The sequence below is a fragment of the Mustela putorius genome, unplaced genomic scaffold (genome assembly GCF_011764305.1).
Source record: "Mustela putorius furo isolate JIRA1106 unplaced genomic scaffold, ASM1176430v1.1 tig00003859_pilon_pilon_pilon, whole genome shotgun sequence".
In the NCBI taxonomy this organism is placed as follows: domain Eukaryota; kingdom Metazoa; phylum Chordata; class Mammalia; order Carnivora; family Mustelidae; genus Mustela; species Mustela putorius.
In genome coordinates this window covers 3,699,289-3,712,922 of record NW_025422011.1, presented here as the reverse complement: position 1 = coordinate 3,712,922, position 13,634 = coordinate 3,699,289, and the positions used below count along the sequence as shown (strand labels likewise).

The 13,634-nt window shown below is 37.1% G+C and overlaps 1 protein-coding gene across 2 annotated transcripts in view; it reads left to right on the top strand.

The window, feature by feature from the left end:
- TTC17 (tetratricopeptide repeat domain 17) overlaps nt 1-13,634 on the top strand; it is a 117,755-nt gene that overhangs the window by 53,979 nt on the left and 50,142 nt on the right. For both annotated transcript variants that reach the window (XM_004763212.3, XM_004763211.3), the window contains exon 16: nt 273-459. In XM_004763212.3, the coding sequence (XP_004763269.1) occupies nt 273-459 (187 nt within the window). The remainder of the gene's footprint in view (nt 1-272; nt 460-13,634) is intronic.

Here is a 13,634-nt window from a genome sequence, read left to right as displayed (position 1 = left end):
AGAAACATTCTAAATGTTTTATATCTTGAGATGAGAGGTTGTTACAGGGATATATACACATATAAAAATTCACTGATTTATATACTTTAGTGTTTATTACACTTTACTTTTTATTTTAGTAAAAGGGTAAAATTGGATTTAAATAAAATGGACAGTTAGCCATTAACTATTATGAGATAACCTAAAAGAAGCCAAAAGACGTATACTTCAAAAGTTTTGTAACTCTCAGGAAATATTAATTTACTAACATTTTTCTAATTTTTTTTTTCCAGCCCCTGACTTTTTTGAGCCTGGGAAATGCTTACCTTGCTCTGAAGAATATCAGTGGGGCACTTGAGGCCTTTAGACAGGCTTTGAAATTAACGACCAAATGCCCAGAATGTGAAAACAGCCTGAAGTTGATACGCTGTATGCAGTTTTATCCTTTTCTGTACAACATCACCTCTTCTGTTTGCAGTGGTAAGCAGCTGTTAAATGCTGGCAAAATAATGAGCTTGACCAGGGTTCCTGTTCTGATCAGCAGAACACAGAAAATGATTTTCTCCATTTTTCCCAGGGATTTTACATCACTAGTATAATTCTACATACATCAGAAGGAAATTAATTCATTACTTACATATACATGCCTTAGGGTATTGTGTCTAATTCTGTCCTAGAACCCGCTGAAAAAGGCTGGCTAAAGTGTATTCAACTGAGATTGATAGATGTGTTTCTTAATGACTGATATTCATGGTAAGGGGTATATTTCATATATATATATATATCTCCATATAGACAACCTGCAATAAGATTTAAAGATCTGATCCTCATTCACTGAAATACACCCCCTTGCTTTTCAGTAAAGATGATCCAGATCTTGACTGCACCTTTAAACTACTCACCTGACACTGAGGGGTATCTTCTTGCATACTTCCACTTTCTCCCACAGCCACCAGTGTATATATATATACATATATACATGTACACACATACACCCCCACACACATACATGTGCATAAGTGTGTTCATCTGGGTAAAAAGTTATTTGAGTCAATAACTATCTGAACTATTGTAAATTCATTGGTTAGAACTCCTTAAGGGTTCCATTATGTTTATTTACTTGTTTAATTTTCACTGTAAGAATAAAAAACATTCAGCTTGAGTTAGGAGAGGTGAGGTTTACATATATGTGGACCCTCAGAACCTTGCTCTTGTAGAACACACCATGGGTGCTTTGTTAGTGCTCAGATCAGATTGTAATATTCAAGCAGAGCATTATCAGTCGATCATCTATTCACTTAAGGAAAAAATACATCCTGCAAATGGTTTTCCATTCACTGTGCTAGACTGCCTTGGGATCTTATTGAAATGATAGGCAGTAATACTGTAGTGTACATTTTTAAGTATCAGAGCCCAATTTTTTAGTGAAGAAACTAAAAACCTAGTAGCAGCAAAATTCCATTGCTCAGTTGTGGATGAGAACTGAGCACAATCTGGAGTTGCTTGCATGAGTGTGGAAGGCCTAAGTGTGTCAACAACGCAACAGTGTGTAGCTGCGCGATGCAACAGAGTCCTGCAGACTCCTGTCTGAGCCTTAGCTCTGCCATTACGGTGTTTCTGGTCCCCGTAAAGTAGCTTCTGTCCTCATCTATGAAATGAAAGGGAAAATCTGTCCCATAGACTTGTTGGTAGGATTAAATAAGGTCCTTATCACATGATAGGTATTGGGTAAAAGTAAGCCATTAGAAATTCATAATAATTACAAAATAGTTCCACCTTAAAGGTGCGAGTTATGGATCTTTATCTTCTTACTTAATTCCAGAAAATATGTTGTGGTCTCTTAAATTCCCTAGATTACCTAACAATAGCCTTGTAAACAGAATTTCACTTTTCTCAATGAGCTGCTTTTATAAATAGTCTCATATTTTTTTACCTGCTTGCATCTCCTTTGCCCCTCTTGATGTCTTTGTTATTGGAAAGAAGAGTTTTGTATATATATAGTGACCCTCTTCTAAAAAGCCTTTTTGCTAATATTACTTCACATGCTTTTGCTTAGGATTTCAGTTTCTTGAAATTTATTATTTATGTCAGTCATGTCAAGAGATGGAATTCAGTTGTCTCGAACTTCTTCCCCAGAGCATAATTTCAACTAGCCCAGGAAACTAATAACCTGAAACCAATCTACGAAGTTGTAGTATCTTAATATTTAGTTGTCCAGGTATGCCACAGATATTATTACTTGATCTAATACAATGAAAGAAAATAATTTGACTTGGGAAGAGGGAATATTTTTTTTAGTTGTTTCAGAGAGAGCTCTTGAACAAATTTTTTTAATTTAGCCCCTTTTATGTTGCGATTAATTACTTTAGAAGAGAATCCACCATCTGCTAACTACTGATACGGCCTGATGGAAATGTAAGCTACAGCATTTTCTAAGTTGACAACTTCATTGTCAATACTGAGTTCATTTCTGTATTGATTTTTTTCTTTGACAGTGTTTTTACATTACTGTTTCCACAGGAATCCTATACATTCGTAATTACTTTGCTGAGTTCCAGCTTTGAAAAGCTGAAACTTCAAAGCAACAAGTATCTCCTTGAACTTGAACTTCTTGTATTTGAAAACCCAGTTTAATCTTCTTTATCTCTGGGCTTTACTAAATGGTTGAGGACAAAAAAGAGAAAAACCTGTGACTAGTGGTTGCATTTCTGTACCTTCAGATGATTGTCTGCCTTTTGCTTTTTCACTTTTGCAATATTGAAATAATTTTTAAATACTGAAATAACTTCATAAGTTGTCCTACTTGTCTGAGACATTATCTTTCTGAAGTTTTTATTATGACAGTATGAAGTTTTCAAGATATCAACAAGGCTTATGATTCTTTTTCCATATAGTAATCAAGGAATTCATGTTGATTTTTATTAGAGAAGAATTTCAGCTGCTCTTACCCTCACCATCCTAACCTAAGTCATTACTTTATGAAAGTCTGTTTGAAAAGCTACCATTTAAGGGGCACCTGGGTGGCTCAGTGGGTTAAAGCCTCTGCCTTCAGCTCGGGTCATGATCCCAGGGTCCTGGGATTGAGCCCCACATTGGGCTCTCTGCTCAGCAGGGAGTCTGCTTCTCCCTCTCTCTCTGCCTGTTGCTCTGCCTACTTGTGATCTCTATCAAATAAATAAATAAAATCTTTAAAAAAAAAAAAAAAGCTACCATTTAAAAAAAAAGCTAGTATTTAAAAGCTTTACAGATAAGATTTTCTACAAGATCAAAAATAACTAATTGCTGTTAGAAAACATTTCTTTAATAATTTTCTGATCATTATTGTTAGTCTTTAACAAATTATTTTCTTTAAATATCCGTGTTAGTAACTGTTTTTACAGCCGCTATAACATAGTATAATCTCTTGGATGATATGAACTTAATGCTAAAATTGTAGGCATAGGCAGTCTGTTAACATGAGCAAGTATTTTATTGCTTTTCATATGTAATCGTGGAATTTTTCACAGATTTTCAGTGTATGCTTCTTGGAAAGTTTCCACAGGTACTTCGTTCAACTTAAAAATACACAATCACTGTGCTTACAAAATGCTTCCACTTGTAAAGGCTTTATAGCCAAAAACTATGTCAATGCATAATTATTTATCTGACAGTTTTTCTAAACTTCTGTTGACTACCATGTGTTAGGTGTATGTTCTTATATAGAAAGTACTTGACATCATCTCTCTCCTTTGAATAGCTTTTAATAAATTCTTCTCTTTTATAGGTAGTTTTATATCAGCACCCCAGTTTCAGCGATGCTGGGAAAGAAAGCTTTAATAGATTTGATTTTTAAATTGTCTACTCTTGAGCTAACTATTAAAAGAGAGGCTAGCACTTTCAGTTTTGATTAAACATTTATTGTGGCAGTTTTGAAATACATGCATTTTACCACATTTAATGGTTTGTTATTTCACAGTTTATCTTAAATAGAAATGAATGTGCCACTTTAACAAACCCATTCTTCAATAACAACAACTTTTTAAAGTAAAATGGAATCTGTTAAGTAAAGTTGCAGTGCTTTCGAGTATAAGTAAGTTCTTTTCAGTGCCCAACACTAAAAAAGGACTTTTCTTTTAACTGGAAACAATATAGGTGTCAGAAAGAATGAAACTTTATGAAGTAATGATTATCTTCTCTAAGGACCAAAATGGAAAATAAATTTTAGTAACAATATAAGCAGAATGATTAAATATTGGATCTGTCAAGAAGTCCAGAAAAATACACTTAGTGGATTTTACTCCAAAATATTTTCTAAGTACTTTTTCCTTCAACTTCACTAATTTGCTAATCAAAAAGTTATATCTAGCAAAGATATTTTTCTATTTAAACAGTCTAGATTATTTTATTATTATGTCTCTGATATGTATGGTTTTACTTTATTTTCAGTATTTTTCATCCAGTATTATTTTTCTTTTGTTAGGGAACATAAGAGTAATGTCCGGTCATATTTATTAGACATCAGTTACATGAGATGCTCACAGGTATGCCACTGACAATGGCTTTGGTATTTGCTGAATATAATTAAGCATCTAACCCAGAATTTCTCTGGTCTTTTCATAATTAAGACACATGCCCACTTAAAAATACTGGCCCAGGGGCGCGTGGGTGTCTCAGTTGGTTGGGCGGCTGCCTTCGGCTTAGGTCATGATTCTGGAGTCCCCGGATCGAGCCCTTCATCAGGCTTCCTGCACCGCAGGGAGTCTGCTGCTCCCTCTGACCCTCTCCCTTCTCATGTTCTCTCTCTCTCTCTCATTCTCTCTCTCAAATAAATAAATAAAATCTTTAAAAAAAAAAAACAAACTGACCCAGATCTTAAGAAATGACGAGTAAATGTTGTACAGTAGGACTCAGACTTTAATATCTATCTATGCTTAGAATTTTATGCTGGTTTTTCAATAATATGTATTTGAAAGCTTTCACCACTAGAGAAAAAAAAAATTTTTAACCTAATAATTTTATTTACCTAATAATTTTACTTACCTAAATCATCTCTTTTTATAATTTGGTTCATTACCTATAGTTTTAGTCTATGTTCTTCAACCTAAATTTCTGTAGATTTATAACTTGTGGCTTAAAGCAATTTTACCTGGAGTTTAGATTTTGAAGAAAAAGAAATCTTGCATTTTGCTGCCCTCCTGTGGACTACCCAGGATATGCTACCTGCAATTGAGACTTTTGCTTTATGACATTCTTCATAAAAATTAATGAACATGTCTGCTTTAAAAAACAAGATAAAGTCTTAAAGTTCCAGTTTTTACAGCATTTTTAATATGCTACTAGTTAGCTTCCCTCCATTTATTTCCATAAGAGGAAATAAAACTTTGGTTTAATATGCTACAGATTTCAAAATCCTTAAATGTAAGCATATCCTGCAACAAAGCCGAATGTAACTCTCCTATGTTTTTAAGATTTTCATGTTTCTTTACTAAAAAGGGCTATAATTATTTGGTTTAGAAATTATTCTTTGACAAGTATCTATGTGGTAGAAGGGGGAGGTAGAGGTAAAGGCCCCTTTTGATGAGTTTAGAAGCAAAGATTATGAGTTACTCAAGTTAAGTGTCACTCAGCGGTAGAGCCGAGATGGAAATCTGAGTCCTCTGCCTTCCAAGGCCACTGTGGTTCCTGTGCATAATTCTGTTACTCCCAATGAGTAATAACTTATTCCACTGCTATGATCAAAATAATTCATTCTTTTTTTTTTTTAAGATTTTATTTATTTGTGAGAGAGAGAGAGACAGAGCGCAAGCACAGGCAGAGTGGCAGGCTAGAGGCAGAGGGAGAAGCAGGCTCCCTGCCGAGCAAGGAGCCCAATGCGGGACTCGATCCCAGGATGCTGGGATCATGACCTGAGCCGAAGGCAGCCACTTAACCAACTGAGCCACCCAGGCGCCCCCGAAATAATTCATTCTTGAGACATTTTTTGTGAAGGTGGTATAATCACTGACTGTTTATGTCATCACTGAAAAGAGTTACTTCCCTGTATAAAGCATGAACCTGAACTAGATTATGGGGGCAGTCATAACCCTAAAGGCACATCTTAAACAGTCCCTTTTGGTGTAGCTTTTCACCTTTGTCCCTTCTGAATTTTGCGTCATTAGATTGCCACATAGCCTTGGATTATACACAGATCTGGCGGCTGTACTTGCCTTTTTTTTTTTTTTTTTTTTAATCTTTTGGGATTCCCAGCATTTAGCTTTCATGAACAAAGTGTTTACCTTTGGTTTTCATAAGAGCTTAGGACAGTAAGTCAAATTCTGATAGCCAGTGGTTTTACACTTCACCCTCTAAAAGACATTAATTATAAAATTATTCGTTTTAGTTTTCAAATACATTCTGGTTTTTGATGTGAACCTTTGAAATTTTTTTTCTTTTGAGGAATGAGCCTGTTGGCCCCTGCCTAAGATCTTTCCATAGTTCTCCTCCAGTTATTATAGATTGTTAACCTGGCCAAATAATATTTAAGAAAAAGTGAAATTTGATATGGATATAACCTTCTAAAGCAACAGAATGTTTTCTTTTAACTAAAGGAAACCGAGTGAAAAACTGCTTAGTTATTCATTTATCCAGTAGTGTCTGCCAGGCACTATTCTAGGAACTGGAAACCAAACAGAAAAAAAAATTCCAGGTCTTATGGAGCTTCATTCTACTGGAGAGAAACAGGGAGCAGATGATAGATATAATAAATTTATTTTATTATAATAAAAAATAAACTCTTCTAACATCCTTTAGAAGATAGTGCTGAGGAGAAAATAGAGCAGGAGGTCAGCTAAGATTCAAACTGGATTGTTCAAAGAGGCCCCACTGAGAAAGTGATATTTGAGCAAAGTCTTGAAGGAGGTAAGCGTTTAGGCCACGCAGACATACAGTATACAAGAGAGAATAGTTGTTGCAAAGGCTTTTGCAAGGAATAGCAAGAAGGCCTGTATGGTTGCAGCGGACTTACAAGAGATGAAAACAGAGGTGAATGGGAGGAGGATATAACCGTGTTTTTACTGCCTTGCAGACCATTCTAATAATTTGGGCTTTTATTCCAAGAAAAAGACGTATGATGTGGAAGGTTTTGAGCAGATAAGAATGGTCTGATTTACATATTAGCAGGTTTCCTCTAGCTGCTCTATTGAAAATAGATTGTGATAGGGTAAGGGCACAAGCAGGAAGACCAATTAGGTTGCTCTGGCAAAAATACAGGTGAAAGATAGTATTGGCTTGAACCAGCCAGGTAAAGGGAGAGAAGGTGAAAAGTCATCATTGTATTTGGGTTGCATATTTGAAAACAGAACCAAGACACTACCAGAGGGAATATTGGAAATGAAGGAAAATGAGGTAATGGATAACTCCTAAATTTGGGACCTGAGCAACTGGTGCTATTGGGTAAGATTTGTAATCACCATTGGTGCTGTTAAATGAAATAGTAAAGTCTGAGGAAGGAGCAGGTTTAGGGAGACAAACAAGTTTGGCTTTGTAAATATTAAGATTGATTTGCTTATTAAATGTTTCAGTGCAAGTGTTAGGGAGGCAGTTAGATATATGAGTTCCTGATCGTCAGGGAAGAGCCCCAGGCTAGAGATAATAATTTGTGAGCCATGGGCTTAGGCACGGTGTTTTAAATCATGAGCTTGGATGAAGTTACCTCAGTGGTTAGTATAAAAAGGAAAGTAGGTCAACAGAGAATTACTAGGCTATTCCAGTCAACATTAGGAGGTTGAGAAGAGAAAGAACACTAAAGGAACAGCCAGCTAGACAGTAGGAACGTCAGGCAAGTATTTTGTCCCAGAAATAAAAATGTTTTTGAGAAGTAGTCAGTTGTATCATTACTATTGTACCCCATGGATGCATCCTAAGAGGTGAGTTGGATGAGGACAGAGAATAAGCCATTGAGTTTAGGAACATGGAGGTCGTTGGCAGTCTTCTACAAGTTTGTATGAAATGGGTTGTGAAGGGGGTTTTTGGAGATGGCTAGCAACTCTTTCAAGGAGTTTTGCTAAAATGAGAAGAAGAAAATGAGATGGAAGTTAGAAAGGGATGAGGGATTAAAGATAAATTTGGTTTGGGTTTTACTCTAAAAATAGAACATTTTGCAGTATGTTTGCATAGGACTGATCCAGTAAGGAAGGAGAAATTAAGAATGCAAAAAAAGAGAGAAGATAATTGTAGAAGCAAAGTTCTTGAATAGATGGGGGAATGGAATCTGAGGCACAAACGTAGGGTAGGGTTTGTCTTGAGATAGGAGTCAGGACAATATATAGGTATACTTGTGGACTTTTGATTGCTTCTCAGTGAATTGAGAGGCCAGTTGTCAGATCAGAGTGAAGAGAGGCAGAGGATGTTGTGGATAATGTTGAGGCAGGAAAGGCTAAAAACAGTGGACTCAGAATGAGAGTGACCAGAGAAGTTTCTAACTTTGGTATCTGCATAAATGTCAGTGTCATTAATTAAGAGAGAGTATATGGAAAAGAAATAATTTCTGCAATGATGTAAGGCTGGAGAATAAGTTCCGCAATAGACATGTTCTTTTAGAGATGCCTCTGGCTCCCTCAGAGAGAATGTGGAAGGTGAGAAGAAAAGGCCAAGGGTGGAATCCTAGAAAATACTACCATTTAAGGAGCAGAGCCGGTGAAGGAGTAGGGGAGTACTGAGAAGTCCAGAGGGAGCTACGTCCTCAAGATCAGAAGAACAGAGGTTTTGAGAAGGAAAAAGAAATCAGTAGTAGTCTGTTCTGTGTTAATTCCCCATGTATGGGACAGATACCACTAGAGGCACACCAGCTTTCAGGTATTATTTAGGTTAACATTTTAAAATAGTTTTAGGGGGTGCCTGGGTGGCTCAGTGGGTTAAAGCCTCTGCCTTCAGCTCAGGTCATGATCTCAGGGTCCTGGGATCGAGCCCCGCATCGGGCTCTCTGCTCAGCAGGAAGCCTGCTTCCTCCTCTCTCTCTGTCTGCCTCTCTACTTGTGATCTCTGTCTGTCAAATAAATAAATAAAATCTTTTAAAAAAAAAATAGCTTTAGCTCTTTCCACAGTTTGGCGACTATGGCCTTTGCTGCTAAATAAATAAATAAATAAATAGTTTTAGTATTTAAAAAAATTTTTTAATAATTTTTAGTATTTATGGTTTATTTTGATGGGTACTAGGAAAAATATATAGCACATCAAACCTGTGATTTATGAATAGTGGTACTGATTTCTCATTTTAACATGATCTAAGATTATACAGTGAATCTGTTTAAAGAAAAACATTACACAAACAGTGGTGCCAGTACCTATGGAAAAATCGTGGCAGTAGTTGGCAGATGAAGAGTGTGAAACGCCCTGGGCTTAACAGTTTAAGAAGTCATTGGTGACTTCATTTTATCAAAAGTATTATCTGTAAAATGGGAAGATAGCTACACTAAAACAACAAGGATAAAGCTTAGGATAATAGAAGTGTTAAAATGAGCTCTTACTTTTAGAGCTATTGCCATAGTTTCTAAATTATAACTCATGTTTCAGCCTGTCACTCAGTGACTAAAATAACTTTAAAGCAAGTAGGTAATGATACCAAGAAATATTCTTTAGAAACATATTAATAGGATACACATAAGGAAGATTTTTAAAATTCATCTGTTAGAAATATTGAAAAAGTAACTATGTTTGAAATAAAACAGAAAATTTTGCCAGGGGAGTGAAAAAAGGGGGCATTTATCAGGAGGGGGTTCAGACCTCAGCATGTAATATCACAGAGCACGTGATTTTCTCTGCTCCCAGTGGTCTGTCGGAACTGAATCAGCACTGCCTTGTCTGTGATGCTCCGGGAGGACCGAGACTGAGGGTAGCAACTGAGCCATCAGTATAGACGTTTCCGTAGCACTGCTTGACGTCAGTGGAGGTTGTTACTCAGTTACGGAATACTTTTATTCACTGATCTAAAAATAAATTTATAATATCTCTGAATTGCTGAGCTTGACACTTGAGGTGTGCAAATGGTCTCCACCGGTATTAGGGTTACTATCTTGAGTCTCCTAACGGAAGTCAGTTATATTTTTGGGTACTAAAGTAAGTTTAGAACACAGTTCTGCCTCCTTTCTGCTCTTTGTATAGTTTGAGGATACCCACTGGATTGCATCATTAATCCTATTTTATGATCACTTACCTACAGATAGGGTTGGGAAGTTATACTTGGACATCTTTCATCGTATGTAGGCTCCCTCGTACATCAGGAGCTCACTATAATTTCCTACACTCAGATCACTATGGACAAAGTGATTGTACATCTACGAGAAGATAGTAAGGATGAGCAAGATGGGGTCTGTTTAATCTAGCCCTTAGTAATGATTGAACAAGGTACTTTTAATATGGTTTGTGACTGCAGTTGTAGATCAGTCTCCTGATAAGAACTGAAGGCAGCTAGTTCTGTAAGTTAGGCAAGTTCATTGGTTGCTGTCGTTCTTTTTAAATTTCAGCTTCCATTCATTGTTGGTGATGTTTTTAGAGCTATTTTGCCATCCTATATAGGAAGCATTTGCACGACTCTTCTCCTTCAAAAAGATTATTCTGATTCAGAACTTGGGCACCCACACACGTGCATATGCACACACACATAGACACACACTGGAAGTCCATTCTGCATTGGTGGAATGAGCTCTCTTTTTTTTTTTTTTTTTAAGTGATTTGTGCCTCTGTAAGTTCTTTCTGTGCGCTATGAGCCAGCCATTTGAGGTGAATTCCCAGCTTTGAAATTTTTAACACTATTAGCACTAAGTCTTTAAACCCTTTTACAAATTTAATCATTGAATGATTTCTACTCAGTTTCATGGCTTGATGGAAATAAAGCAGTTAAAACTGATAATCACTACAAAAGAACATTAGTTAGTTTTAAAATACATATGACTGAGGCTCTCTGGCATATATATGTGTATATGGAATGCTGGCTTTGATTTTTTTTCCGCCTTTTTTCTTCCAGTTTTGTAATTACTAGTAGTCAGATAGTATTTCATACTAAACTACCATGCTCTTTGACCAAGAAAATTTCAGTAATCTCTTAACTTTTTTTTTAATGTATTTTATTTATTTGTCAGAGAGAGGGAGAGAAAGAGGGAGGGTACAAGCAGGGAGAGCAGCAGGCAGGAGGAGAAGCAGGCTTCCTGCTGAGCAAAGAGCAGGACTTGATCCCAGGACCCCTGGGATCACAACTCGAGCCGAAGGCAAATGCTTAACTGACTGAGCCACCCAGGCATCCCATCTCTTAACTTTTTCTTAGTCAGCAAGGTTTATTTGGTTATGATCTTGAAAATGCAGGAGAAATTTAAATTTCGTAGCTTTGGATTTATCTTTTCATTTAATTGCTTTTTATAATAACAAGCCTAAAATCACCATTTGAAATTTGCCAAACTCAAAGCAATTTAAACCTTTTTAGCTATCAGACACAGGTTAACAACCCCATCAGATCGCATATCCAAAGTGATTATTATAAAAAAAAAATTACAAGCATATCAAATTTCAGGAAAAAGAGCTGGAGATCCGTGGCAGTTGATAGTGTACCATTTGTTGATCAGATGTTCCTATTCCCGCAACGCATCTAATAACATAGCCAGGTTTCCCTTGGCAGTGTGAAATATAGCTAGGGAAAAACCCAATATGAACAAAATAATTAAACAATTCCCTATCTCTTTCACTGCCTAAAAAGCATAAATGTTAAAAATTGGAAAAGGTAAGGTCTTAGAAACCATGTTATTATGTGCAAAGTGGCCACCAAGGTGAATGCCTGTAGGTGACTTGCATTTGGTGACATAAAGCAAAAGGAAAAAGTGTGATAGCACCATTTATTTCTCCATGCTTTTTACTTGATTTAGTGCATTGGTTATATATATACTTAGATATGCTCTAATCAAGCTGCTTGTCTTAATCTGATACCCACAAAGTGGTGTCTGCCATCAGGCAACTAAGGAACTTTGTTTCTTGAAATCCACAGGGCCCTCCTTAAAATGTTCCATGGTGGAGGGACTTAGGTGGCCTTTTAAATAAAACAAAACGAAACCAAAAAACCCTTGGTTTAAATATACTCACTACCCATACCAATGAAAAGGACAATTGCTAATGCTCTTCGTTTTCACATATGAGTCTTATGAGATATTACTACGTTCAAGTCCTTATCGATTCTAGAACAACTAGGGTCTTGAGTTCTCATTTAAAGACATCCTTATGGGGGCACCTGGGTGGCTCAGTGGGTTAAGCCTCTGCCTTCGGCTCAGGTCATGATCCCAGAGTCCTGGGATCAAGCCCCACATGGGGCTCTCTGCTCAGCAGGGAGCCTGCTTCCTCCTCTCTCTGCCTGTTTCTTTGCCTACTTGTGATCTCTGTCTGTCAAATAAATAAATAAAATCTTAAAAAAAAAAGCCATTTAAAATAAATAAATAAATAAAGACATCCTTATGATTCACTTACCGTGAGGAATAAAAAAAAATAAAAAAAGACCAAGTAGTCTTTGAGATCTTATAAGGCTTGACCTGGCCTAATACCCTTGCAATAGGAAAAAGGGCAATCCTGATATGCCCAGCAAGTGCTTCTGATGGTAGGTCCCTTCCCCGCTGTGCTCTCGCTGTGCTCTCTCTGTGGCTCCATTTGTATTTTGAGGAAGAGAACCAGAGTTGCGGTCTGTTGATTTTCCTGCTAGTTTCCTTAACACCAGCAGGTGACCATTCACTTGAAGCAGGAGAAGGGAGAGGCAAATGATAAACCCTGAGGGTTGTGGGTAACTAGGAAATCTAAGCCCCTCCCCCTACCACCTATTTGTAGGCTTATTCTGACTATTAAGAATTGAGTGAAATCAACTCAATTAGTGTGGTTGCCTCAAATAGAGGTGCTGGATTTAAGCTCACTGACCACATAAATACTTTAATATCTTTCTGCTTCTGGCTAAGTCAATGGAAATTGTAACCGTAATATAGGAGGAGAATACTGTGGATAGCCTGTTTCCTTTACTATACACACCCCACTTCCCTGGATCCATGTGTTTGCTCATGTTTACTGCAGCTCCTCCTCCTCCCCCTCCATCATGCCCTTCCCCTCTACAAAAATCCCAATCTTACCCATCCTTCAAGGTCCACCTCTGCCATATGCCTTACCCAAGCCCTTAGTTATAAGTAATCTGTAACTAATCATTCTACCTGTTCCCTCTCCTTCAGCTCCTGTGTCTTGCCATTATATTTATTTGTGTATGAGACACAACTCTCATACAAGGCTTCTTCAGCTCACTGAGAGCAGGGACCAGTCCTTTTTTCATTTTTGTACTCTGACCCACCATACATTCTGCGCCCCACCCCCTATTGATTAGCACATAGAATGTACTTAAATGACAAACTAGCTGGTGATATTTCAAGTTTGAACTACTGAGAATACCTAGTAATAAAGAGTAATTAACTTCTGTCCACCCACCATTTACCCAGAATGCTTTACACCAAACCCCCACTCAATATACATATATAGATACAGATCTTCTTTTAAAGTCTGCGGCTCCCACACCATAGGAGGGAGAGAAGACGAAAGGAATCATACTGTCTCTCTTGTCCACTAGGAGCTGACATGCCCTAGAGCCTGCATTCTCTCACGCCATGTATGTACTGTTTTCGATGAAAGTTACA